At 37.5% G+C, this 27,231-nt stretch overlaps 2 protein-coding genes and 1 long non-coding RNA gene across 4 annotated transcripts; 2 read left to right on the top strand and 1 right to left on the bottom strand.

The window, feature by feature from the left end:
- The first annotated feature begins 674 nt into the window (after nt 1–674).
- LOC114261465 (SSUH2-like protein) lies at nt 675–2,126 on the top strand. 2 transcript variants are annotated; one of them, XM_028201740.2, is made up of 5 exons: nt 675–800; nt 880–1,107; nt 1,557–1,616; nt 1,717–1,763; nt 1,861–2,126. In XM_028201740.2, exons 2-5 carry the CDS (start codon nt 898–900, stop codon nt 1,946–1,948), a joined length of 405 nt encoding a protein of 134 aa, XP_028057541.2. In that variant the 5' UTR covers nt 675–800; nt 880–897; the 3' UTR covers nt 1,949–2,126. The 2 variants fall into 2 exon arrangements, with proteins under 2 accessions (XP_028057541.2, XP_082776672.1); XM_082920546.1 differs by lacking the exon at nt 675–800 and having other exon boundaries at nt 811–1,107.
- A 1,871-nt stretch (nt 2,127–3,997) lies between these two features.
- On the bottom strand, nt 3,998–4,928 carry LOC145822730 (uncharacterized). Its single transcript, XR_014364412.1, has 2 exons — nt 4,791–4,928; nt 3,998–4,449 (listed from the first exon to the last, which is right to left on the bottom strand). It is a non-coding gene; the product is annotated as an uncharacterized LOC145822730 (long non-coding RNA).
- A 10,740-nt stretch (nt 4,929–15,668) lies between these two features.
- Nucleotides 15,669–16,445, top strand: LOC145821762 (uncharacterized). The gene has a single exon (XM_082918324.1). The coding sequence runs from the start codon at nt 15,669–15,671 to the stop codon at nt 16,443–16,445; it is 777 nt and encodes a 258-aa protein (XP_082774450.1).
- Nucleotides 16,446–27,231: the final 10,786 nt, after the last annotated feature.

The raw sequence follows: 27,231 nt of genomic DNA, 5'->3' as shown, positions 1-27,231 counted from the left end.
CAAAAAAACATATAAACAAAAATATATTGATTTGATTTTCAGAATTTTCTTTTGAAAAAAAAAAAACTTAAAATTTTGTTTGATAAAAAGAAATTAAAAAAAATTAAAAAAATACTTATTATATTTATATAATTTTGTGGGAAAATTAGTGAAACATCCCTTTCCAACTTTGTGTAGTTGGAGAGGTCCAAAATGTTTATTTATTTATTTTTATTAGATAAAGTCTCTCAATATTTTCATAAAGAAAATTCGACTCAGAGAAATTTTGTCCGGCTGAGATAAATTTCAGCTCCGACTCAGAAAAATTTCAAAATTTCTTTGGTATGATCACAAAAAAGCTTTGAAATTTCTTCGTGAAATCAAAGAAATTTCTCTGTAAAAATTGAAATTTCTCTAAGTCGGACAAAATTTCTTTAAGTCAAATTTTTTCTGTAGAAATGTTGAGGGATCTTAACTATTATGAAAAATATTGTATGTCTTTTATCTTATAAAATCTTAATATTAGGGGCCTTAAAAAAAATTTCCCTAATTTTATCTTTTGAAAAGACTAAAATAAATTTTAATAATTAAAAAATATTTTTTGATATTAATTTTATCAAATAAGTTTCTTTTTCTTCAAAAAAAAAATTATAATTTTTTTTTTTCTCACAAACAAACCAAACAAGGCCATTGTGGTCCAAATTTATTTCAAGTATGGGCCCTATTATATTACATCACACTATTTTTCTTTGTTAATAATTTTCTGATTGAATTCTTGGTTCCTAGAGAGGGGATACATGGGATACCATTAAGAGAAATATGTGGGTGTCATTAAACTCATTATCCACTACAACCATCTTCTTCATTTTCTAACATAGTGCTTAAATCTGTGTATTACAGTACAAGATAAAAAGAGAAATGGCCAAGACTTTTATTTGCTTCAACAACTGGATGACTTTGCCTGCAGCAGCTGCATATGCATATGCATTACCAATTCGCGTTCATCCGAATGTGCATAAAAGTGATATTAATCAGCAACAACATCAACATAGAGGCCGCCCGAGTTCTACTACTAGTACTACTTTTACCACAAGTGCAACCAAATCTGGTGGCTTCTTTGTCAACTCAGTATGCTCTTTTTGCCTTGTAGCTTTACACAAATATATCAATTTGACTTGTATAGATTGGCACAAATATATCAATTTGACTTGTATAGATTGGAATATCATAAGAACCTCAATGATATATCATAGCTGAAACCAGTCGATTCATATTTTACGAAGATTGCTTTCTTAATAATGGTGTAATTAGTCTAAATAAAATACATGAAAGGATTTTAAAAAAATTGTCCTTTTTCCTAGAGGCAGTGGAGTAGGGATAATAAAGATTTTTTTTTTTTTTTAAATTTAGAAAATATAAGGATGAAAATGTAGCAGAATTGTCTTTTTCATCAACATCCCATATAAATCTTGTGTCTCCCTTTGTCCTTAATTGTTTTTCTTTTATCTTATGCTAATTAGTAATACTGCATATTTGGTAATGTTCATATCATGGCCTTGGTTGGTGGTGGTGTGTAGATCATAAAAAGGTGCCAAACATGTGGAGGCCAAGGTGCGGTTGAGTGTTCTGGATGCAAGGTTGTCATATATAACTCTTTATTTATCTCATTTTCAAATTCACAATATATAAAACTTAAATTCAAATTCACAATAACATGTTTGATATCCATTTACTCAGGGTACAGGAAAGAATAAAAAGAATGGGAACATCTTTGAGCGTTGGAAGTAAGTCTTTCTCTTATTTTACGATGAAATAGAAAATATATCAGATTTTTCCTTCTAATTAATTTGTATATTTTAATACATCTATGAATTTTTTTAGATGCTTTGATTGCCAAGGATTTGGGTTAAAGAGTTGTCCCAGCTGCGGAAAAGGCGGGTTAACACCAGAGCAAAGAGGAGAGAGATAATGTGTATGTCTTGCTTATGTATATACAATAAATAGCTTTCGTGCACAACTCTGTAACTTATAAATTTCAAAATATTAACTGAACACATGTTTACAAAGAGTTGAGAAGTTCATGCCTTGTAGCATAATTTGTATCTGTTATTGGATATCCCTTATAATAAGCAATTATATTTAGAGTATTGCTACTTAGGCTCAAAAGTTAGACTCACTCTTTTGATTCAGTAATGTGTCAAGAAGATAATTAGTTGATAATTAAATATTCTCTAATTATCAACCAATAGAAATTGGGTCTAAAAAGTGAACAACATGTATATCATTTTCCATTATATTTATATAGTTAGATTTGCATCTTTTAATCTAAATTTTGGTTGCAAATAGCTGAATGGTTGGAGGTAGACAATTTTTATGCCTATTTTTGTATATGGAAGTTGAGATATAATGCTCTCGTGTTTGTTTGTTTTTGTTTTAAAATTACTTCTTGTTTCCTATTTGATGTTCATATAAAATTTTACTTGTCCTAATCTTAGAATGCACTTTGTACTCTCATCTGTCGGACAGGCAAAGTGGAAAACAAAGAATCCAGAGAAGCATTACACCTACTCTTTCTTCTTTTAGAAACTTCATTTATCTGTATCAGTTTAGGGTTTGGTTGGTTGGTCTGTTTGTCTGGCAGTGAGCAGTGTTTATTTTTTTTTGATCAGCTAAAGAAATAGCTTTATTGATAAGACTACGAAGATATTACATCAATAAAGAAAAAGATGAGTACAAAGAATATCAAAGCGGAACATCTCAATCCCAACTAAGTTGGCACCAGGACATCCACTCAATCATATGCTAGCACACTATCAAAAGTTGGTGAGAGACCAACGATGAAGAAACATCCAGGACCAAAAAAAATGCACAAGAAAAACTCCCACTAGCCATGCCCCACAAAATACACCAGAAGATAAACCCAAGAGCCACGTAAATAAGCACACGAGCAAAACAAGAGGCAACAGACACAAGGACAAAACAGAGCACCAACAAGTCACCAAACCAGGGCACCAGTAAGGCAATCCTCCAGAACAACCACCAACCAAACAAACAACCCAGAAGTAGAACCAACAAGGCAGTGAGCTAGAGCAAACTCTAATCAAATCCCATAACTGCTGTGATACCCTAATGAACTCCAACGTGCAACCCTCCTATAAACACCTCGATATACCTGATGGGAAGCTCAGTAGATGGTTTAAAGAAAAACCTCTACATTCCCATTTCATTGAGCAGTGTTTATACCAGCAAAAGTTTGCTTGGACTGACTCAACTCTATCCATACAGCCAAAGGAAAATACAACATTTTGCAAATGGGCAATTTTAACAACATGAGCAAGGACTGATTATATTATGCAATCCACACCATACCCATCCACCAACCTTTGGAGATGAGAGATGGGATGGCAACAGGTTAATCTTGAAATGAGTGGCCAAAATGTCTACTCTTAGGCTATGTTTGGATAGTGGATTTGATGGGGCAATGGAAAGGGAAAATGAAATAGAAAAGAAAAGGAAAAAGAATTGACAGAATTCGTATTCCAAACTATGTTTGGTTGAGTTGAGAAATGGAGAAGGAAAAGAAATCATCTTTCTCTCCCTTCTCTTGGCGTTTCTCACTACCATTCTTGGATGACCAAAAAAACACATGTTTTGAGAGCAGTTCCTTTTTACTTTTTACATTTTTTTTTTTTTTTTGCTGAATTTGCTGGAGTTTTTTTTCTTCTTATGCAATTGATTTTTGTTGCCAAATATTTCTGACGGCAAGATCATCACCACTTTCCAAGTTTGTTTTCTAACAGATTAATTAGAGACATAAGGGAAATGAGGTTATGGAGGATCACTATTATTTGTTATTTCATTTCTCTCTCACTTTCTTTTCCCCTCTATTTTCCAATATAACTAAACAAAAAGTGCAATTTTGTTTCCTTTTTCATTTCCATTTCCCTTATCAAATCTACCATCCAAACACTACCTTAAACAGTCACTAATTTGGAATTGGAACTCATGAAACCATGAATGGATATAAAAGATGCATAGACATCTATATATATTTGTTGCACAGAGGCACAACTATTTTTTATTACAAAAGAGAGACTACACTTGGTAATTTTGTACACATGTATGTTTTGTTTTGAACTAAGATTATTGTAACAAACAGTGTTTTAGAGAACACAAAAACTGATGGCAAAACACACCACTATGAAGAGACAAACTGCACTTGATTGTAGTCTCATTATTATATAATATTATTTATATATATATATATATATAAGGAGGGTGCAATGTTGTAGCATTAGCAGGTTTCAGAGGTTCCATCATTGAAGTAAATGGTGCAACCCTTCCCTGCCAAGCAACAGTTGCATGCCGGACTGAGCCTCTGACTGCCTGATGACTCGCATATCATGTAGTCTGCTCTGAAACAATACAGAGGGCAAGCTTCGGCAGTGTTGTACTCCAATAAAAACATGCCTGTCAGCATCCAAAACACCCAAAACATTTTTATTTTTTTTTTTGTAAAAACAGAACAGTATTGTTACAGAGCGATATATCGTGATTCGTGCGAAAAGAACAGGATGTGACAACGAAAGCATGATATTAGCAGCAGATGTTGTGTACTAAACTAATTAGCTGTGATTTTTGCATAACATGCTCGTAGTTTTTTTTTTATCAGCAAAGTGAAAATTTTATTAAAATCATGCACATAGTTAATCACAATACTATCTTAAAAAGTTTATCGGAAGAAAGAGAAACTACAAATCTGTAAGCCATGAAAATAGAACAAATGGAGAGGACGAGGATAGCATACATACCACACACAAGGAGTAAAACTAAGACACTAGCTCTGTTTGCTTCCATGCTTTCTTACCTCTGTTTGGACATTGGAGGGGGTTGACCTGGAGTCATTTATAAGGAGAGGGATTTGCTGAAACGCTTAGGATTGTTTGTTTGGTTGTGTCTTCACAAACTAAACAATCAAAAGTCTGAAAACACACAACGTTTTTTATTATTTTCACAGCTCTCTAAAAAGGATAAATTATACTTTGTTCCTTTAGATTTGACTAACTTTTTACTTTCACATTTTTTTTTTTTTTTACTTTGCCCTTTATATTTTAAATTTTTCTCAGTTTATTCTTAAAGGTAATTTATATTCAAAATTAGACCAAAAAAAAAAAAATGCATAATAATTATATATATATATATATATATACAAATTGGAGTTTAAGTTTATATTAGAGATGTGAGTTGTGGGAACCCGAATATAGAAAAAAAAAATGAAGTAAATAATTAAATAGTAATAATAATAATTTTACAATTTCAAATATTTTGATAGTAAATCCTAAAGTACAAATTAAATATTTGGGGGATCTTTAATTAATTTTTAAACTATAAATAAATTTTTAGGGAAGTCCACAATTTTTAAGACTATTGATAATAATCTTAATGATAGTAACAACAATAATAATAATAATAATAAACTAGTTAGTAAGGGGTCATTTTGAAAATTTATTATAGGTGGATAAAACCCTAATGGTGAGCTATCAATCCTTTTCTTAACTACCCTAGTATCAGCCGTGAGATATAGAGAAACGAAAGAGGGAAAGAGACGGCTTGTTTCAGTTTTGTGGTGCCTATTAGCATGGTAATCTTCCTCACTATCTTCCTTTTTGTTCTTATTTTCTTTATTTGATTCCTTGTGCCGTTGTGAGGGTTGTGTGGCTGGTCGATTTTGGCATTATTTTATATAGATATACCTACATGCATACTTATGCTAATGTAGCAATAGAGTTAATTGGGTAGTCAAATATATTACATGTGCATCTCGGTTAAGAGTGGTGCATCTGTGGCAAAGAAATTGTTGGGCATGCCGGTGTGTGTTTTATTATTTCTTTATATTTAATTGGTGGTTTGGTTATGCTGTGGAGGAGTAAAAGAGGGAGGTATTTGTATTTAATAATGGATTTTCTTGTGTAAATGGGTTGCTGGGAAGTTTTGTGTTGCAATGGTGGATGGAAATTCTTGATCCTAAAAACATAAACTTTAAATTTTGAGGAATCATATCAAACCGAGGAATTTTGAACTGAAATTTTTACGGTAGATTAATTACATATTGAATTGCATATCTGAATTTTTTTCATAATTTTTGGGAGTCAAAATCCATATAATCTAATGCATTCAAATCTGTACAGAAAACTGGTTTTAAACAGTAATTTCGGGAGTGTTGTTCTCTTTGGGTATAAATCCAAAAATTATCAAATCAGCATCATTAGAACCGGTTACGAGTCTAGTTTCGTACGTTTTTGGCCTTGCGTTGATTGCTCATGTATACTAAGAGAACCGTCAATTTCTTTAAAGTCTGCAGAAAACAATCTGTTTGGGCATAATTAATTATAAATAATTATTTTGATAGGCAAATCAAGTGAAACCAATTAGGTTTGAGACTTAGGATATATTAGTTGATAAATGGAGGGTTTTAGAATTTTTCGAACAACGTGGAGTGGGTTTTTAATTTTCAGAGTTAGCAAATAGATTGGAAAAACTCTGTTTTATCTTAAAGTCACTTTTAGTTAAGTTTCGATTGAAACCCATGTCTGGGGTGATTTTTGACCTTGAAGAACATTAACTTAGGTATTATTTAAGAGTAGCGGTGAGTGGGGTTGAGTTGTGTTAGTGCGCTTTAGTGTGGGGTACTTAGTTTATTATTCTCTTTAGTATTTTCAAATTAGTAGTGACGTATAGTCTTCATACTTGGTTTAGGGCACTAGTTGGACTATTATACTCAATTCGAGGATTACATTATTTCATTCTAGGTGAGTAGTTTCATGCTACGTATTTTTATAAATGTTCCCCTACCTTGAACTGTTAGAAAAATAAATTGTTGTCTCAGGACTAAACTGTTTTGATAAATTATTATATTATCAATGGAATCAAATTATTTCTGAAACATGTGTGAACTTGGCATACTGCAAACTATTTGTTTTGGTCTCATGTTTATAACGATGAACTACCATGTTTTGCGAAACTGGTGTCTATTGATTATTGGGACCATATGTGTATTTACTCCAAGAAAATTATTCCACTGTGTGTGGTGACTCTGGCCACTAGGGAACAGATCCGGGTTGGACCGTGATGACTCTAGTGCTCAATGATTGTAAGGAAAAGACCTACATTAAACTAGGTGACCTTCAATCAGATCGTCTTCGAGAAAAGGCCCAGGTTGCCACCCTGAGGATGACTCCTAGTTCGATATTGGATCCAACGGGACTTATAGCCTTGAGAACTGTGTGGCATATTATTTGTTTTTTCTTTGGTACCCAGAAAATTATCAGTGTTCATGTTGTAATCTGTTTTAAGTGGAAAATGTCATTTATCATGTTCTTGAGAGACATGAGTATTTTAACTGTTGAACTATGGAACCTTCTTTTAGAAACAGATTCTCTTTACCAAACTATATGGCAATCTAGTTTCTGTGATACATATCTTACTTTGGAATTGAACCCTGTTCCCAAAACTGTATTTACTATCCATGTTGCTACTCACTGAGCTATCAGCTGACTTAGTTGTCTACCATTTCCAAGTGTTAGAAGGACTTAGAGTGGACTCATGGCGTAGCGGTGACTCAATTGCATGAACCTCTAGGGCATTTATTTAATTTGTTTTAGGTTGCTTTGTCGGGTTTTGTGCATACATTGTGGTTGGGTTTTATTAAGAATTATTTTATTTTGTGGGCGGTTAGTGTCCCATTTAGTATATATATATTTTTAGGAAGTTGGTTATGACTTGTTTTGCACTTGTGGCATGTCACTAGATTGAGTGTTGATTTATTTATTTCTGGGCTATCATCACATTTATTCTTTATGGTTTTGGGTTCATGTTTAGGCTTACGTGTGCCTTGGGCCAAGTCCCTGTGGGCCACGGCCGGTCATGCCCGGATTTGGGGTGTGACAATTGTGGTATCAAAGTTGTAGTTATCGAGTTACATATCTTGCATTTCATCATTTAGACGAGGTCCGAGTCCCTATAGTCCTTAGTCGTGTTTGGTTAAGTTAGTTTTGTTTAAGCTTGTGTTGAGCTTTTCTAAATTTCATTTTGAAGGATAAGAGATGGCACCTAGGAGAAGAAGTGTCAATGCTCTTGGAACTGATCAATCAGCCGCTAATCGTAGAGTTCCCCCTGTTCTTATACCCCATACCGCACCACCTGTTGCTCCAGTCGTCCCTGAAGCACCAGGAGTTGTTCCTGTTGCACTAGCCGCACAGGTTTTACAGTCATTGTCGGGATTATTGAACAATCATGTAGCCCCACAACCAGCAGTTCACCCAGCTTTAAGTTTGGATAGAGGTTCCTTATTTGAGAGGTTTATGAAGGCAAAACCTCCAAAATTTCAAGGAACAGTGGACCCTACGGAGGCAGAGGCATGGGTACTGGAGATGGAGAAAATATTTGAGGTTCCAGGTTGTTCAGCAGACCAGAAGGTGGCCTTTGCAGCTTTTAGGTTCAAGGGTCAAGCAGAGCATTAGTGGCGCATGGTGAAGCGTCAATATGAGGGTAGAGAAACAGAGCTAGTGTGGAGCAAGTTTCTAGAATTGTTTAACGAGAAATACTTCCCTGAAGCGGTGCGAAGGCAGAAACAAGTGGATTTTCTCAATCTAAAGCAAAATGGCATGTCAGTGGCTCAGTATGAAGCCAAGTTTGTGGAGTTGTCGAGGTATGCCCCACATCAGGTGGCCACAGAGGAAGATAGAGTGATGTTGTTTGAGAATGGCTGGCGGTCGGAGATCTATGCAAAAGTAGCTATTTTGGAGATGAAGACATATTCCGCATTAGTAAGCAAGGCATTACTAGCTGAAAAGAGAGCAGAAGAGGAAAAGAAAGCTGAGAAACAAATGGCCAAGGAACCACAAAACAAGAGGCTTAGGGAGAAGAGACAAAGAGGGCATCGTAGTGGTGGTAACAATCCTATCAAGAAGCCTTACACCCAAGGTCAGGTTAGTAATGGCATGAAGCAGCATAATCGGAGGATTTATGATAGATGTGGTAGGTCACATTCTGTTGGGTATAATTGTGATGGCACAGCTCGAATATGCTTCAAGTGTGGCAAGCCTGGGCATCTGTCTGCACAATGTAGGTCCAAGGGACTGGGAGGCCAGTCAGTAGCACAGTCATTTCAGGGGCAAGGGCAGAGATGAACTTTTTATAGCAGTGGGTTTAACCAGAAGCAGAATAATGGCAAAAGTGGGACTACCTAAGGTCAAACATCTGGGAATGGGACTCAGGAAAAGAAGTCAACGGCTACCCAAGGACGTGTTTATGCACTCACTAGAGAGGAGGCTGAGGTTGCTCCATCTGTGGTGCAAGGTACACTCCTTATATCATATGTACCTGCCAGAGTTTTAATTGATTCAGGATCTACACATTCTTTGCTGCACCTAAGCTTTTACGTTGTTTGTCTATTCCTCGTGAGCCTTTGGATGCATGTATTGATGTGTCTACTCCATTAGGAAAAACAGTAGTGTTAGGGGATGTTTGTAGATCTTGTGAGATAGAGTTAAATGGTAGAATTTTTCCAGTGGATTTGATTTCTTTAGAGATGAAGGATTTTTATGTGATTTTGAGGATGGATTGGTTAACAAAGCATCATCCCTCTATTGATTGTTTTAGAAAGAGGGTAGTTTTTGCTATGCCGGGGCAACCTGAGTTTTTCTTTCAGGGAGATGGGAATGAGTCTTCTATTTGTTTTATTTCTTCCCTTCAGGCTAACCGAATGTTGAGAAAAGGGTGTCATGGTTATTTAGCTTGTGTGGTGAGTACAAAACAACCAGAACAGAGGTTAGAGGAGTTGGCTGTAGTGAGGGAATTTGTTGATGTTTTTCTAGAGTATCTACCTGCTCTTCCTCCAGACCGTGAGGTCGAATTTTCCATTGACTTGGTCCCCAATACAACACCTATCTCTCAAGCACCCTATAGAATGGCACCGCTAGAGTTGAGGGAGTTACAAACTCAGTTATAGGAGTTGCTAGACAAAGGTTTTATTAAGCCTGGTGTTTCACCTTGGGAGCATCAGCGTTGTTTGTGAAGAAGAAGGATGGGTCTATGAGATCGTGTATTGATGATAGAGAACTGAACAAAGTCACAGTGAAGAATAGGTATCCTTTGCCACGCATTGATGATCTATTTGACCAGTTTCAAATATTCTCTAAAATTGACTTGAGGTCAGGCTATCACCAGTTGAAGGTAAGGGATGGTGATGTTCCTAAGACTGCTTTTAGAACCCGTTATGGGTATTATGAGTTCTTGGTGATGCATTTTGGTCACACAAATGCACCAGCTGCATTTATGGATTTAATGAACAGAGTATTTAAACCCCAACTGGATAAATTTGTGGTAGTGTTTACTGATGACATCCTAATTTATTCGAGGAGTAAGGAGGGGCATGAGCAACATTTGAGGGTAGTACTGCAGATCCTTAGGGAGAAGTGACTGTATGCAAAATTTAAGAAGTGTGAATTTTGGTTGAGTAGTGTATCCTTTTTGGGTCATGTAGTGAGTAAAGATGGGGCATTTGTGGATAGCACCAAGGTGACAGCAATTGTTGATTAGCCATGACCCACTTCTGTGACAGAGGTATGTAGCTTTCTAGGGCTTATTGGGTATTACAGACGGTTTGTGGAGGCTTCTCCCGTATTACTTTGCCACTTACCAATCTCACCAGGAAAGGGATAAAGTTTGAGTGGAATGATGATTGTGAATGTTGTTTCCAAGAGTTTAAACAGAGATTGACATCAGCTCCAATCCTTGCCTTACCTACAGATGGAGGTGGTTTTGTTATTTATAGTGATGCTTCATGACTAGGTTTAGGATGTGTACTCATGCAGCATGGGAAGGTGATTGCTTATGCATCACGACAGTTGAAAATACATGAGAGAAAATATCCTACGCACGATTTGGAGTTAGCAGCAGTGATTTTCGCTCTTAAGATCTGGCGGCATTATTTGTATGGAGAGCCATGTGAGATTTACACTGATCATAAGAGTTTGAACTATATTTTCACATAGAAGGAACTAAATTTGAGGCAAAGAAGATGGCTTGAGTTACTAAAAGATTATGATGTGAATATTTTATATCATCCGGGGAAGGCAAATGTGGTTGCAGATGCCTTGAGTACGAAGGTCGCAGTTGGAGATGTAGCTGCTTTGTCTATTGAGAGTTGTTTGGTGGAAGACATGAGACATTTGAGGCTTGAGGTTGTTACGCCTGGTAATAGGGCTTATCGTAGTCAATTGACAGTTCAACCGACCTTGAGAGAATGGATTCGTTTGGCACAGGAGATTGACCCCCAGTGTGAGCGTATTAAAGGAGAGATGGCAGAGGGTAAGCATGTAGACTTTGTGGTTAGTGATGATGGGTTGCTTAGATTCCGTAGCCGAATTTGTGTTCCTGCTGGTGGTGATTTGAGGAAGGAGATTATGACGGAGGCACATAGTTCTAGTTACAACATTCATCCTGGAAGCACTAAGATGTATCGGGATCTTCATGAACATTTTTGGTGGAATGGTATGAAGGGAGATATTGCAGAATTTGTGGCTCAGTGTTTGGTGTGTCAACAGGTTAAAGTAGAACATCAAAAACCTGAGGGGAAACTACAACCCTTACCTATACCAGAGTGGAAGTGGGATCATGTTACAATGGACTTCATGTGCGGATTACCTCGTACTAGTAGTAATCACAATGCAGTTTGGGTAGTTGTTAATAGATTAACCAAGTCAGCACATTTTATTGCAGTACGGATGACCTATTCTCTAGCTCGATTTGCACAGTTGTATGTGAAGGAGATTGGTAGATTGCATGGTGCACCAGTGTCAATAGTATTAGATCAAGACCCTCGTTTTGTGTCTAAGTTTTAGGGTGCGTTACAGTCAGCTATGGGCACCCAGTTAAAATTTAGTTCAGCTTATCACCCTCGGACGGATGGGCAATCAGAGAGGACTATTCAAACCCTTGAGGATATGTTGAGGGCTTGTGTTTTGGAATGGAGAGACAATTGGGATGATTATTTGCCACTTATGGAGTTTGCATATAAGAATAGTTATCATTCTAGTTTGGGAATAGCCCCTTATGAGGCTTTGTATGGGAGGAAGTGTAGGTCTCCTTTGTGTTGGTATGAGGTTGGTGAGAGGCAAATGTTGGGACCTAATTTGGTGGAGGATGCTACATGGAAAATTATCACCATCAGAGAGAGATTATTGACTGCTCAGGGTAGACAAAAAGTTATGTTGATCATCGTAGGAGAGACTTAGAGTTTTATGTGAGGGATATGGTATTCTTGGAAGTATCACCATGGAAAGGAGTGATCAGGTTTGGAAACAAAGGAAAGCTGAGTCCTAGATACATTGGTCCATTTGAGGTATTGGAGAAGGTTGGTGAGGTTGCGTACCGTGTTGCTCTATCCCCTAGGTTGGCATGAGTGCATAATGTGTTTCACGTGTCTATGCTAAGGAAATATGTGCACAGTTCGTCGCATGTGATAGATTATGAGCCACTTCAGATTAGAGAGGATTTTTCATATGGGGAGATGCCTGTTCAGATTTTGGATTCGAAAGAGAAAATGCTGCATACAAAGGTCATTAAAAAGGTATTGTGGCATAATCATCTAGTTGAAGAGGCGACTTGGAAGCGCGAGAACGGGATGCGCGAGAAGTACCCACATCTATTCTCATGATTTACTTAGGTTAGTTTCGAGGATGAAACTTTTCTTTTCGCCGTGGGGGGGGAGGAGGGCGAAGAATGTGAGAACCCGAATATAAAATAAAAAAATTTAAGTAAATAATTAAATAGTAATAATAATAATTTCACAATTTCAAATATTTTGATGGTAAATCCTAAAGTGCAAATTAAATATTTGGGGGATCTTTAATTAATTTTTAAACTATAAATAAATTTTTATGGAAGTCCACAATTTTTAAAACTATTGATAATAATCTTAATGATAGTAACAACAACAACAACAACAACAACAACAACAACAACAACAATAATAATAATAATAATAATAATAATAATAATAATAATAATAATAATAAACTAGTTAGTAAGGGGTCATTTTGAAAATTTATTATAGGTGGATAAAACCCTAATGGTGAGCTATCAATCCTTTTCTTAACTACCCTAGTATCAGCCGTGAGATATAGAGAAACGAAAGAGGGAAAGAGACGGCTTGTTTCAGTTTTGTGGTGCCTATTAGCATGGTAATCTTCCTCACTATCTTCCCTTTTGTTCTTATTTTCTTTATTTGATTCCTTGTGCCGTTGTGAGGGTTGTGTGGCTGGTCGATTTTGGCATTATTTTATATAGATATACCTACATGCATACTTATGCTAATGTAGCAATAGAGTTAATTGGGTAGTCAAATATATTACATGTGCATCTCAGTAAAGAGTGGTGCATCTGTGGCAAAGAAATTGTTGGGCATGCCGGTGTGTGTTTTATTATTTCTTTATATTTAATTGGTGGTTTGGTTATGCTGTGGAGGAGTAAAAGAGGGAGGTATTTGTATTTAATAATGGATTTTCATGTGTAAATGGGTTGCTGGGAAGTTTTGTGTTGCAATGGTGGATGGAAATTCTTGATCCTAAAAACATAAACTTTAAATTTTGAGGAATCATATCAAACGGAGGAATTTTGAATTGAAATTTTTACGGTAGATTAATTACATATTGAGTTGCATATCTGAATTTTTTTCATAATTTTTGGAAGTCAAAATCCATATAATCTGATGCATTCAACTCCGTACAGAAAACTGGTTTTAAACAGTAATTTCGGGAGTGTTGTTCTCTTTGGATATAAATCCAAAAACTATCAAATCAGCGTCATTAGAACCGGTTACAAGTCTAGTTTCGTACGTTTTTGGCCTTGCGTTGATTGCTCATGTATACTAAGAGAACCATCAATTTCTTTAAAGTGCTGCAGGAAACAATCTGTTTGGGCATAATTAATTGTAAATAATTATTTTGATATGCAAATCAAGTGAAACCAATTGGGTTTTAAACTTAGTATATATTAGTTGATATCTTGAGGGTTTTAGAATTTTTCGAACAACGTGGAGTGGGTTTTTAATTTTCAAAGTTAGCGAATAGATTGGAAAAACTCTATTTTATCTTAAAGTCACTTTTAGTTAAGTTTCAATCGGAACCCATGTCTTGGGTGATTTTAGACCTTGAAGAACATTAACTTAGGTATTATTTAAGAGTAGCGGTTAGTAGGGTTGAGTTGTGTTAGTGCGCTTTAGTGTGGGGTACTTAGTTTATTATTCTCTTTAGTATTTTCAAATTAATAGTGACGTGTAGTCTTCATACTTTGTTCAGGGCACTAGTTGGACTTTTATACTCAATTCGAGGATTACATTATTTCGTTCCAGGTGAGTTGTTTCATGCTACGTATTTTTATAAATGTTCCGCTACCTTGAACTGTTGGAAAAATAAATTGATGTTTCAGGACTAAACTATTTTGATAAATTATTATATTATCAATGGAATCAAATTATTTCTGAAACATGTGTGAACTTGGCATACTGCAAACTATTTGTTTTGGTCTCATGTTTATAATGATGAACTACCATGTTTTGCGAAACTGGTGTGTATTGATTATTGGGACCATATGTGTATTTAGTCCAGGGAAATTATTCCACTGTGTGTGGTGACTCTGGCCACTAGGGAACAGATCCGGGTTGGGCCGTGATGACTCTAGTGCTCAACGATTGTAAGGGAAAGACCTACATTAAACTAGTTGTCGTCTTCGAGAAAAGGCCCAGGTTGCCACCCTGAGGATGACTCCTAGTTATTGGATCCAACGGGACTTATAGCCTTGAGAACTGTGTGGCATATTATTTGTTTTTTTCTTGGTACCCAGAAAATTATCGGTGTTCATGTTGTATTTTGTTTTAAGTGGAAAATGTCATTTATCATGTTCTTGTGAGACATGAGTATTTTAACTGTTGAACTATGGAACCTTCTTTTAGAAACAGATTCTCTTTACCAAACTGTATGCCAATCTAGTTTCTGTGATACATATCTTACTTTGGAATTGAACCCTGTTCCCAAAACTGTATTTACTATCCATGTTGCTACTCACTGAGCTATCAGCTAACTTAGTTGTCTACCATTTCCAAGTGTTAGAAGGACTTAGAGTGGACTCATGGCGTAGCGGTGACTCAATTGCATGAACCTCTAGGGCATTTATTTAATTTGTTTTAGGTTGCTTTGTCGGGTTTTGTGCATACATTGTGGTTGGGTTTTATTAAGAATTATTTTATTTTGTGGGCGGTTAGTGTCCCATTTAGTATATATATATTTTTAGGAAGTTGGTTATGACTTGTTTTGCACTTGTGGCATGTCACTAGATTGAGTTTTGATTTATTTATTTCTGGGCTATCATCACATTTATTCTTTATGGTTTTGGGTTCATGTTTAGGCTTACGTGTGCCTTGGGCCAAGTCCCTGTGGGCCACGGCCGGTCATGCCCGGATTTGGGGTGTGACAATTGTGGTATCAAAGTTGTAGTTATCGAGTTACATATCTTGCATTTCATCATTTAGACGAGGTCCGAGTCCCTATAGTCCTTAGTCGTGTTTGGTTAAGTTAGTTTTGCTTAAGCTTGTGTTGAGCTTTTCTAAATTTCATTTTGAAGGATAAGAGATGGCACCTAGGAGAAGAAGTGTCAATGCTCTTGGAACTGATCAATCTGCCGCTAATCGTAGAGTTCCCCCTGTTCTTATACCCCATACCGCACCACCTGTTGCTCCAGTCGTCCCTGAAGCACCAGGAGCTGTTCCTGTTGCACTAGCCGCACAGGTTTTACAGTCATTGTTGGGATTATTGAACAATCATGTAGCCCCACAACCAGCAGTTCACCTAGCTTTAAGTTTGGATAGAGGTTCCTTATTTGAGAGGTTTATAAAGGCAAAACCTTCAGAATTTCAAGGAACAGTGGACCCTACGGAGGCAGAGGCATGGGTACTGGAGATGGAGAAAATATTTGAGGTTCCAGGTTGTTCAGCAAACCAAAAGGTGGCCTTTGCAGCTTTTAGGTTCAAGGGTCAAGCAGAGCATTGGTGGCGCATGGTGAAGCGTCAATATGAGGGTAGAGAAACAGAGCTAGTGTGGAGCAAGTTTCTAGAATTGTTTAACGAGAAATACTTCCCTGAAGCGGTGCGAAGGCAGAAGCAAGTGGATTTTCTCAATTTAAAGCAAAATGACATGTCAGTGGCTCAGTATGAAGCCAAGCTTGTGGAGTTGTCGAGGTATGCCCCACATCAGGTGGCCACAGAGGAAGATAGAGTGATGTTGTTTGAGAATGGCTTGCGGTCGGAGATCTATGAAAAAGTAGCTATTTTGGAGATGAAGACATATTCCGCATTGGTAAGCAAGGCATTACTAGCTGAAAAGGGAGAAGAGGAGGAAAAGAAAGCTTAGGAACAAAAGGCCAAGGAACCACAAAACAAGAGGCTTAGGGAGGAGGGACAAGTAGAGCATCGTGGTGGTGGTAACAATCCTATCAAGAAGCCTTACACCCAAGGTCAGGTTAGTAATGGCATGAAGCAACATAATCGGAGGATTTGTGTTGGATGTGACAGGTGACATTCTGTTGGGTATAATTATGATGGCACAGCTCGAATATGCTTCAAGTGTGGCAAGCCTGGGCATCTGTCTGCGCAATGTAGGTCCAAGGGACTGGGAGGTCAGTCAGTAGCACAGTCATTTCAGGGACAAGGGCAGAGACGAACTTTTTATAGCAGTGGGCTTAACCAGAAGCAGAATAATGGCAAAAGTGGGACTACCCAAGGTCAGACATCCGGGAATGAGACTCAGGAAAAGAAGTCAGCGGCTACCCAAGGACGTTTTTATGCTCTCACTAGAGAGGAAGCTGAGGTTGCTCCATCTGTGGTACAAGGTACACTCCTTATATCATATGTACCTACCAGAGTTTTAAATGATTTCGGATGTACACATTCTTTTGCCGCACCTAAGCTTCTACGTTGTTTGTCTATTCCTTTAAGCCTTTGGATGAATGCATTGCTGTGTCTACTCCATTAGGAGAAACAGTAGTGTTAGTGTCATGACCCGAACCCGCGCCTATAGGTTAAGGACATAACCGGCCAGTAATCCTAAGATTACCTACGGCCTCAAACCAAATCAGACATAACTCAGCAGAGTAAGGGGGCCAAACGGAAGCAAAATTTAAAACTTTGTCCATAGAGTTGTGCTTACATGGCACATCAAAATCAAACATACATATGTACATTAATAACTCATAATAGAAATACAGTACCATAAAGTTCTACACAGACAGGATCATCCAAAACTAAGTCAACCCATGAAACTATATACAGACATGTTCGAAGACTTCGCCAACATGACAACAGAAGACAAAATGACAAAAAGGCGAAGATGAGTCTCGTGCGTGAGACGCAAGAGCTGACTCTTCAAAACCTTTGTTGTTCCACACAAACTTCACTGGGGCTGGGTTTGGACTTCTCTTGGCTCACCTACAAACACATGAATGAGCGTGAGCGATAGCCCAGTGAATAATATCAAATAAGAAAGTTATACAAACGGTACGTAGAACAACATGTTTCAAACGGCCTTGGGCCCAAATTCATATTTCTATTTAACATATATCTACACACAATTTAAGTCAAGTGACTGTGGTTCCAAACATACTGGCCTTTGGCCATTTATCTTCCCATATCAAACTAGCCTTTGGCCCATTCAACTTTCATTTATATCAAACTGGCCTTTGACCCATTCAAACTTTCATTTATATCAAACTAGCCTTTGGCCCATTCAAATGACAAAACGGCCTCTGGACCATCCATTCATGTCAAAACAGCCTCTGGCCCATTCATTCATGCCAAAATGGCCTCTAGCCCATCCATTCATCCATTCATGTCAAAACGGCCTCTGGCCCATCCATTCATGTCAAAACGGCCTCTGACCCATTCATTCATGCCAAAACGGCCTCTGGCCCATTCATTCATTCTTTATCAAAACGGCCTCTGGCCCATTTGCTCATTCTTGTCAAAACGGCCTTTGGCCCATTCATTCATGTCAAACTGTTACTCATGTCAGATTATCATTCGTATCAGATCGTCATTTGTATCAGACAATTATGCATGCCAGACTATCATTCGTGTCAGATCATCAGACTATCATTCATGTCAAATCATTTGTATCAGATCATTATTCGTATCAGACGGCCTTTGGCCTAATACATAACATAACAGATATTTGTCCCCAATTTAGTATAGCAACTTACAAGACTTGTATGAAATTAAGCAATTGGACAAATAACATACTTCAGATATCTTTATTATGATATTACTCACAGTGATCGGCTTGTGGATTTGCCCTAGAGCTTGACCGTACACATCATATAACACATATGGGTCGCAAACGATTCAATCCGTCCTTTAATTCACTTATTCCTCTTTAGGCTTCATTCTTATCTCTTTAACTCAATTACAATGCTTAATGTATGCCTAAGAGTGCTTGCAAGTGAAAAAGAATGGAAAACGAAATACAAAACGATCACACAAAATTTCCAGAAATAGGGTCCCTGCTCGAGCATGGACTTCCCCGCTCGACCGGACCCAAAAGTCCTGCAAAAGTACTGGCGATATCGAATTTACGCTCGAGCGTGCATTCTGGTGCTCGAGCGGAAAGCCTCTCTACATGGCTCCCCGTTCGAGCGTGAACTTCCCCTCTCGAGCGGACACCATGTTTGCAAAAAGTGCTGGGAGCACGAAATTCACGCTCGAGCGGCGGTTTCCCCGCTCGAGCGGACATCAAACTTTCTGGAAATTCCAGAACTGTTCTTGGAGTTCAATTTTGATGTTCGAAGGTCTCAACTCATGATTTCAGTCCCAAAAACATATAAACACATTATATTTCAAGGGTACACAAACAATATGGAGCTAATTACTCAAAATCATGGTTCAATTCTCCAAAATCAATCAACATTCTCGTATAATCATGGCTTATGCTTTCAAATCCCATATGGGCTTCATATCTTCAATAATCAAACATGCATGCAATCTTTTAACTCCAATTTCAATTCAATTGGGCCAAATGATGCTTAAACACATGAAATTCATCCAAATCATGCTTGCATGTATGACCCTACAACTCAATTCTTCATGATTAACAAACTACATGATAGATTACACAATCCTTGCTCATTTATGATGATTCTATGCATGCATGTACATTCTAACTTCATTTTCAACTAAATCTTTGCCATGAGCTACCAAATCACTAGAATTCACAAAATCACAAGTTCAACTCATGAATTAGGGGTTGATCACTCACGTAGGAGCTTCAAACACTCAAGTTCTTTGGAGTTGAACTTCAAATCTCCAAGCCTTAAGCCAAAATTGCACAATTCTCCCCCTTTCTCTCTCTAGCCGACCCTCTCTCTCTTCGTAGAGTTGAAATCAGCCAAATATTGAACAAAAGAGAAGGAACGAACATATAATGGCCTTTATAAAGCTCCATTTCAAATACATTATTTTAATGTTAAATAATTGAGCACTTACTCATTGAATTAATCTATTTAATTTGATCTGAATCAATTTTCAATTAAATTTCACCGTAGGCTCTAAAAATTATGACAATCACAATGGCGCAATCGATTTCGGGTTTCGTGGCCGATAAGACCTTCAATTTAATTTTCCAAAGCAGAGAATCAAACAGATATTCCTACGGTGAATAGATAGAAATTCAAAACCACATATTTTCACATAAGTGGCACACAAAATCATATCAAACATATAATCACATTCATAATAGGAACCAACTAGCATAATACGGAACAGGGTTATCACAGTTAAGGGATGTATGTAGATCTAGTGAGATAGAGTCAGATGGTAGAATTTTTCCAGTGGATTTGATTTCTTTAGAGATGAAGGATTTTGATGTGATTTTGGCGATGGATTGGTTAACGAAGCATCATGCCTCTATTGATTGTTTTAGAAAAAGGATAGTTTTTGCTATGCCGGGGCAACATGAGTTTTTCTTTTAAGGAGATGGGAGAGGGTCTTCTATTTATTTTATTTCTTCCCTTCAAGCTAACCGAATGTTGAGAAAAGGGTGTCGTGGTTATTTAGCTTGTGTGATGAGTACAGAACAACTAGAACAGAGGTTAGAGGAGTTGCCTATAGTGAGGGAATTTGTTGATCTTTTTCCAAAGGATCTACCTGCTCTTCCTCCAGATTGTGAGGTCAAATTTTCCATTGACTTGGTCCCCAATACAACACCTATCTCTAAAGCACCCTATAGAATGGCACTGTTGGAGTTGAGGGAGTTACAAACTCAGTTACAGGAGTTGCTAGACAAAGGTTTTATTAGGCCTAGTGTTTCACCTTGGAGAGCACTTGTGTTATTTGTGAAGAAGAATGATGGGTCTATGAGATTGTGTATTGATTATAGAGAAATGAACAAAGTCACAGTGAAGAATAAGTATCCTTAGCCACGCATTGATGATCTATTTGACCAGTTGTAGGGAGCTCAAGTATTCTCTAAAATTGAGTTGAGGTCAGGCTATCACCAGTTGAAGGTAAGGGATGAGGATGTTCCTAAGACTGCTTTTAGAACCCGTTATGGGCATTATGAGTTCTTCGTGATGCATTTTGGTCTCACAAATGCACCAGCCATATTCATGGATTTAATGAATAGAGTATTTAAACCCCAACTGGATAAATTTGTGGTAGTGTTTATTAATGACATCCTAATTTATTCGAGGAGTAAGAAGGAGCATGAGCAGCATTTGAGGGTACTACTGCCGATCCTTAGGGAGAAGAGACTGTATACAAAATTAAAAAAAGTGTGAATTCTGGTTGAGCAGTGTAGCCTTTTTGGGTCATATAGTGAGTAAAGATGGGATATCTGTGGATAGCACCAAGGTGACAGCAATTGTTGATTGGCCACGACTTGCTTCTGTGACGGAGGTACGTTGCTTTCTAGGGCGTGCTGGGTATTACAGATGGTTAGTGGAAGGATTCTCCCGTATTGCTTTGTCACTTACCAATCTCACCAGGAAAAGGATAAAGTTTGAGTGGAATGATGATTGTGAACGTTGTTTCCAAGAGTTTAAACAGAGATTGACATCAGCTCAAATCCTTGCCTTACCTACAGATGGAGGTGGTTTTGTGATTTATAGTGATGCTTCAAGACAGGGTTTAGGATGTGTGCTCATGCAGCATGGGAAGGCGATTGTTTATGTGTCACGACAGTTGAAAATATATGAGAGAAACTATCCTACGCACGACTTGGAGTTACCAGCAGTGATTTTCGCTCTTAAGATCTGGCGACATTATCTGTATAGAGAGTCATGTGAGATTTACACTAATCATAAGAGTTTGACGTATATTTTCACACAGAAGGAACTAAATTTGAGGCAAAGAAGATGGCTTGAGTTACTAAAAGATTGTCATGTGAATATTTTATATCATCCAGGGAAGACAAATGTGGTTGCAGAAGCCTTGAGTAGGAAGGTCGCAGTTGGAGATGTAACTGCTTTGTCTATTGAGAGTTGTTTGGTGGAAGACATGAGACGTTTGAGGCTTGAGGTTCTTACGCCTGGTAATAGGGCTTATTGTAGTCAATTGACAGTTCAGCCGACCTTGAGAGAACAGATTCGTTTAGCACAGGAGATTGACCCCCAGTGTGAGCGTATTAAAGGAGAGATAGCAGAGGGTAAGCATGTAGACTTTGTGGTTAGTGATGATGGATTGCTTAGATTCCCTAGCTGAATTTGTGTTCCTATTGGTGGTGATTTGAGGAAGGAGATTATGACGGAGGCACATAGTTCTAGTTACAGCATTCATCCTAGAAGCACTAAGATGTATTGGGATCTTCATGAACATTTTTGGTGGAATGGTATAAAGGGAGATATTGCAGAATTTGTGGCTCAGTGTTTGGTGTGTCAACAGGTTAAAGTAGAACATCAGAAACCTGCAGGGAAACTACAACCCTTACCTATACCAGAGTGGAAGGGGAATCATGTTACCATGGACTTCGTGTGCAGATTACCTCGTACTAGTAGTAATCACGATGCAGTTTGGGTACTTGTTGATAGATTAACCAAATCAGCACATTTTATTATAGTACAGATGACCTATTCTCTAGCTTGATTTGCACAGTTGTTTGTAAAGGAGATTGTTAGATTGCATGGTGCACCAGTGTCAATAGTGTTAGATCGGGACCCTCGTTTTGTGTCTAAGTTTTGGGGTGCGTTACAGTCAACTATGGGCACCCAATTAAATTTTAGTTTAGCTTATCACCCTTAGACGGATGGGCAATCAGAGAGGACTATTCAAACCCTTGAGGATATGTTTAGGGCTTGTGTTTTGGAATGGAGAGGCAATTGGGATGATTATTTGCCACTTATGGAGTTTGCATATAACAATAGTTATCATTCTAGTTTGGGAGTAGCCCCTTACGAGGCTTTGTATCGGAGGAAGTGTAGGTCTCCTTTGTGTTGGTATGAGGTTGGTGAGAGGCAAATGTTGGGACCTGATTTGGTGGAGGATGCTACATGGAAAATTATCACCATCAGAGAGAGATTATTGACTGCTCAGAGTAGACGAAAAAGTTATGCTGATCATTGTAGGAGAAACTTAGAGTTTTATGTAGGGAATATGGTATTCTTGAAAGTATCACCATAGAAAGGAGTGATCAGGTTTGGAAAGAAAGCAAGCTGAGTCCTAGATACATTGGTCCATTTGAGGTATTGGAGAAGGTTGGTGAGGTTGCGTACCGTGTTGCTCTACCCCCTAGGTTGGCAGGAGTGCCTAATGTGTTTCACGTGTCCATGCTGAGGAAATATGAGCACCGTTCGTCGCATGTGATAGATTATGAGCCACTTCAGATTAGAGAGGATTTTTCGTATGATGAGATGCATGTTCAGATTTTGCATTCGAAGGAGAAAATGTTGCGTACAATGGTCATTAAATTGGTTAAGGTATTGTGGCGTAATCATCTAGTTGAAGAGGCGACTTGGGAACTCAAGGACGGGATGCGCGAGAAGTACCCACATCTATTCTCATGATTTACTCAGGTTAGTTTCGAGGACGAAAATTTTCTTTTAGGGGGGGAAGGAGAATGTGAGAACGCGAATATAAAAAAAAAAAATTCATTAAATAATTAAATAGTAATAATAATAATTTCACAATTTCAAATATTTTGATGGTAAATCCTAAAGTGCAAATTTAATATTTGGGGGATCTTTAATTAATTTTTAAACTATAAATAAATTTTTATGGAAGTCCACAATTTTTAAGACTATTGATAATAATCTTAATGATAGTAACAATAATAATAATAATATTAAACTAGTTAGTAAGGGGTCATTTTAAAAATTTCTTATACGTAAATGAAACCCTAATGTTGAGCTATCAATCCTTTTCTTAACTACCCTAGTATCAGCCGTGAGATATAGAGAAACGGGAGAGGGAAAGAGACGGCTTGTTTCAGTTTTGTTTTGTCTATTAGCAAGGTAATCTTTCTCACTATCTTCCTTTTTGTTCTTATTTTCTTTATTTAATTCCTTGTGCCATTGTGAGGGTTGTGTGGCTGGTCGGTTTTTGGATTATTTTATATAGATATACCTACATACGTACTTATACTAATGTAGCAATAGAGTTAATTGGGTAGTCAAATATATTACATGTGTATCTCGGTTAAGAGTGGTGCATCTGTGGCAAAGAAATTGTTGGGCATGCAGGTGTGTGATTTATTATTTCTTTATATTTAATTGGTGGTTTGGTTATGCTGTGAAGGAGTTAAAGAGAGAGGTTTTAGTATTTAATAATGGATTTTCTTATGTAAATGGGTTGCTTGGAAGTTTTGGGTTGCAATGGTGGATCGAAATTCTTGATCCAAAAAAACATAAACTTTAAATTTTGAGGAATCATATCAAACCGAGGAATTTTGAACCGAAATTTTTACGGTAGATTACTTACATATTGAATTGCATATCTGAATTTTTTTCATAATTTTTGGGACTCAAAATTCATATAATCTGATGCGTTCAAATCTGTACAGAAAACTGGTTTTAACCAGTAATTTCGGGAGTGTTGTTCTCTTTGGGTATAAATCCAAAAATTATCAAATCAGCGTCATTAGAACCGGTTACGAGTCTAGTTTTGTACGTTTTTGGCCTTCTGTTGATTGCTCATGTATACTAAGAGAAGGGTCAATTTCTTTAAAGTGCTGCAGAAAACAATCTGTTTGGGCAAAGTCTATTGTAAATAATTGTTTTGATAGGCAAATCAAATGAAACCAATTGGGTTTGAAACTTTGGACATATTAGTTGATATCTGGAGGGTTTTAGAATTTTTCGAACAACGTGGAGTGGGTTTTTAATTTTCAAAGTTAGGGAATAGATTGGAAAAACTCTATTTTATCTTAAAGTCATTTTTAGTTAAATTTCAATCGGAACCCATGTCTTAGGTGATTTTAGACCTTGAAGAACATTAACTTAGGTATTATTTAAGAGTAGCGGTTAGTGGGGTTGAGTTGTGTTAGTGCGCTTTAGTGTGGGGTACTTAGTTTATTATTCTCTTTAGTATTTTCAAATTAGTAGTGACGTGTAGTCTTCATACTTGGTTCAGGGCACTAGTTGGACTTTTATATTCAATTCGAGGATTACATTATTTTGTTCTAGGTGAGTAGTTTCATGCTAGGTATTTTTATAAATGTTCCCCTACCTTGAACTGTTGGAAAAATAAATTGTTGTGTCAGGACTAAACTGTTTTGATAAATTATTATATTATCAATGGAATCAAATTATTTTTGAAACATGTGTGAACTTGGCATACTGCAAACTATTTGTTTTAGTCTCATGTTTATAATGATGAACTACCATGTTTTGCGAAACTGGTGTGTATTGATTATTGGGACTATTTGTGTATTTAGTCCAGGGAAATTATTCCACGGTATGTGGAGACTTTGGCCACTAGGGAATAGATCCGGGTTGGGCCGTGATGACTCTAGTGCTCAACGATTGTAAGGAAAAAACCTACATTAAACTAGGTGACCTTCAATCAGATCGTCTTCGAGAAAAGGCCCAGGTTCCCACCCCGAGGATGACTCCTAGTTCGGTATTGGATCCAACGGGACTCATAGTCTTGAGAACTGTGTGACATATTATTTGTTTTTTTCTTGGTACCCAGAAAATTATCGGTGTTCATGTTGTAATTTGTTTTAAGTGGAAAATGTCATTTATCATGTTCTTGAGAGACATGAGTATTTTAATTGTTGAACTGTGGAACCTTCTTTTTGAAACAGATTCTCTTTACCAAACTGTATGCCAATCTAGTTTCTGTGATACATATCTTACTTTGGAATTGAACCCTGTTCCCAAAACTGTATTTACTATCCATGTTGCTACTCACTGGGCTATCAGCTGACTTAGTTGTTTACCATTTCCAGGTGTTAGAAGGACTTAGAGTGGACTCATGGCATAGCGGGGACTCAATTGCATGGACCTCTAGGGAATTTATTTAATTTGTTTTAGGTTGCTTTGTCAGGTTTTGTGCATACATTGTGGTTGGGTTTTATTTATAATTATTTTATTTTTCGGGCGGTTTGTGTCCCATTTAGTATATATATATTTTTAGGAAGTTGGTTATGACTTGTTTTGCACTTATGGCATGTCACTGGATTGAGTTTTGATTTATTTATTTCTGGGCTATCATCCCATTTATTCTTTATGGTTTTGGGTTCATGTTTAGGCTTACGTGTGTCTTGGGCTAAGTCCCCATGGGCCACGGCTGGTAATGCCCAGATTTGGGGTGTGACAATTGTGGTATCAGAGCTGTAGTTATCGAGTTACATATCTAGGATTTCATCATTTAGACGAGGTCCGAGTCCCTATAGTCCTTAGTCGTGTTTGGTTAAGTTAGTTTTGTTTAAGCTTGTGTTGAGCTTTCCTAAATTTCATTTTGAAGGTTAAGAGATGGCACCTAGTGTGGAGCAAGTTTCTAGAATTGTTTAACGAGAAATACTTCCCTGAAGCGGTGCGAAGGCAGAAGCAAGTGGATTTTCTCAATCTAAAGCAAAATGACATGTCAGTGGCTCAGTATGAAGCCAAGTTTGTGGAGTTGTCGAGGTATGCCCCACATCAGGTGGCCACAGAGGAAGATAGAGTGATGTTGTTTGAGAATGGCTTGCGGTCAGAGATCTATGAAAAAGTAGCTATTTTGGAGATGAAGATATATTCCGCATTGGTAAGCAAGGCATTACTAGCTAAAAAGTGAGCAGAAGAGGAAAAAAAAGCTGAGGGACAAAAGGCCAAGGAAACACAAAACAAGAGGCTTAGGGAGGAGGGACAAGTAGAGCATCGTGGTGGTGGCAAAAATCCTATCAAGAATCCTTACACCCAAGGTCAGGTTCGTAATGGCATGAAGCAACATAATCGGAGGATTTGTGATAGATGTGGTAGGTCACATTCTGTTGGGTATAATTGTGATGGCACAGCACGAATATGCTTCAAGTGTGGCAAGCCTGGGCATCTGTCTGCACAATGTAGGTCCAAGGGACTGGAAGGTCAGTCAGTAGCACAATCATTTCAGGGGCAAGGGCAGAGACAAACTTTTTATAGCAGTGGGTTTAACCAGAAGCAGAATAATAGCAAAAGTGGGACTACCCAAGGTCAAACATCCGGGAATGGGGCTCAGGAAAAGAAGTCAGCGGCTACCCAAGGACGTGTTTATGCACTAACTAGAGAGGAGGTTGAGGTTGCTCCATCTGTGGTGCAAGGTACACTCCTTATATCATATGTACCTACCAGAGTTTTAATTGATTCAGGATCTACACATTCTTTTGCCGCACCTAAGCTTCTACGTTGTTTGTTTATTCCTTGTAAGCCTTTGGATGCATGTATTAATGTGTCTACTCCATTAGGAGAAACTGTAGTGTTATGAGATGTTTGTAGATCTTGTGAGATAGAGTCAAATGGTAGAATTTTTCCTGTGGATTTGATTTCTTCAGAGATGAAGGATTTTGATGTGACTTTGGGGATGAATTGGTTAACAAAGCATCATGCCTCTATTGATTGTTTTAGAAAGAGGGTAGATTTTGCTATGCCGGGGCAACCTGAGTTTTTCTTTCAGGGAGATGGGAATGAGTCTTCTATTTATTTTATTTCTTCCCTTCAGGCTCACCGAATGTTGATAAAAGGGTGTCATGGTTATTTAGC

The sequence above is a fragment of the Camellia sinensis genome, chromosome 3 (assembly GCF_055761805.1).
Source record: "Camellia sinensis isolate YWXY chromosome 3, ASM5576180v1, whole genome shotgun sequence".
Taxonomy (NCBI): Eukaryota; Viridiplantae; Streptophyta; class Magnoliopsida; order Ericales; family Theaceae; genus Camellia; species Camellia sinensis.
This window is presented reverse-complemented; position numbering and strand designations above follow the sequence as displayed.

Coding starts and splice junctions, on each gene's coding strand:
- LOC114261465 (XM_028201740.2), top strand. CDS start 898: ATGGCCAAGACTTTTATTTGCTTCAACAACTGGATGACTTTGCCTGCA. Junction 1,108..1,556: donor GTGGCTTCTTTGTCAACTCA/GTATGCTCTTTT, acceptor GGTGGTGTGTAG/ATCATAAAAAGGTGCCAAAC. Junction 1,764..1,860: donor AACATCTTTGAGCGTTGGAA/GTAAGTCTTTCT, acceptor GAATTTTTTTAG/ATGCTTTGATTGCCAAGGAT.
- LOC145821762 (XM_082918324.1), top strand. CDS start 15,669: ATGGCACCTAGGAGAAGAAGTGTCAATGCTCTTGGAACTGATCAATCT.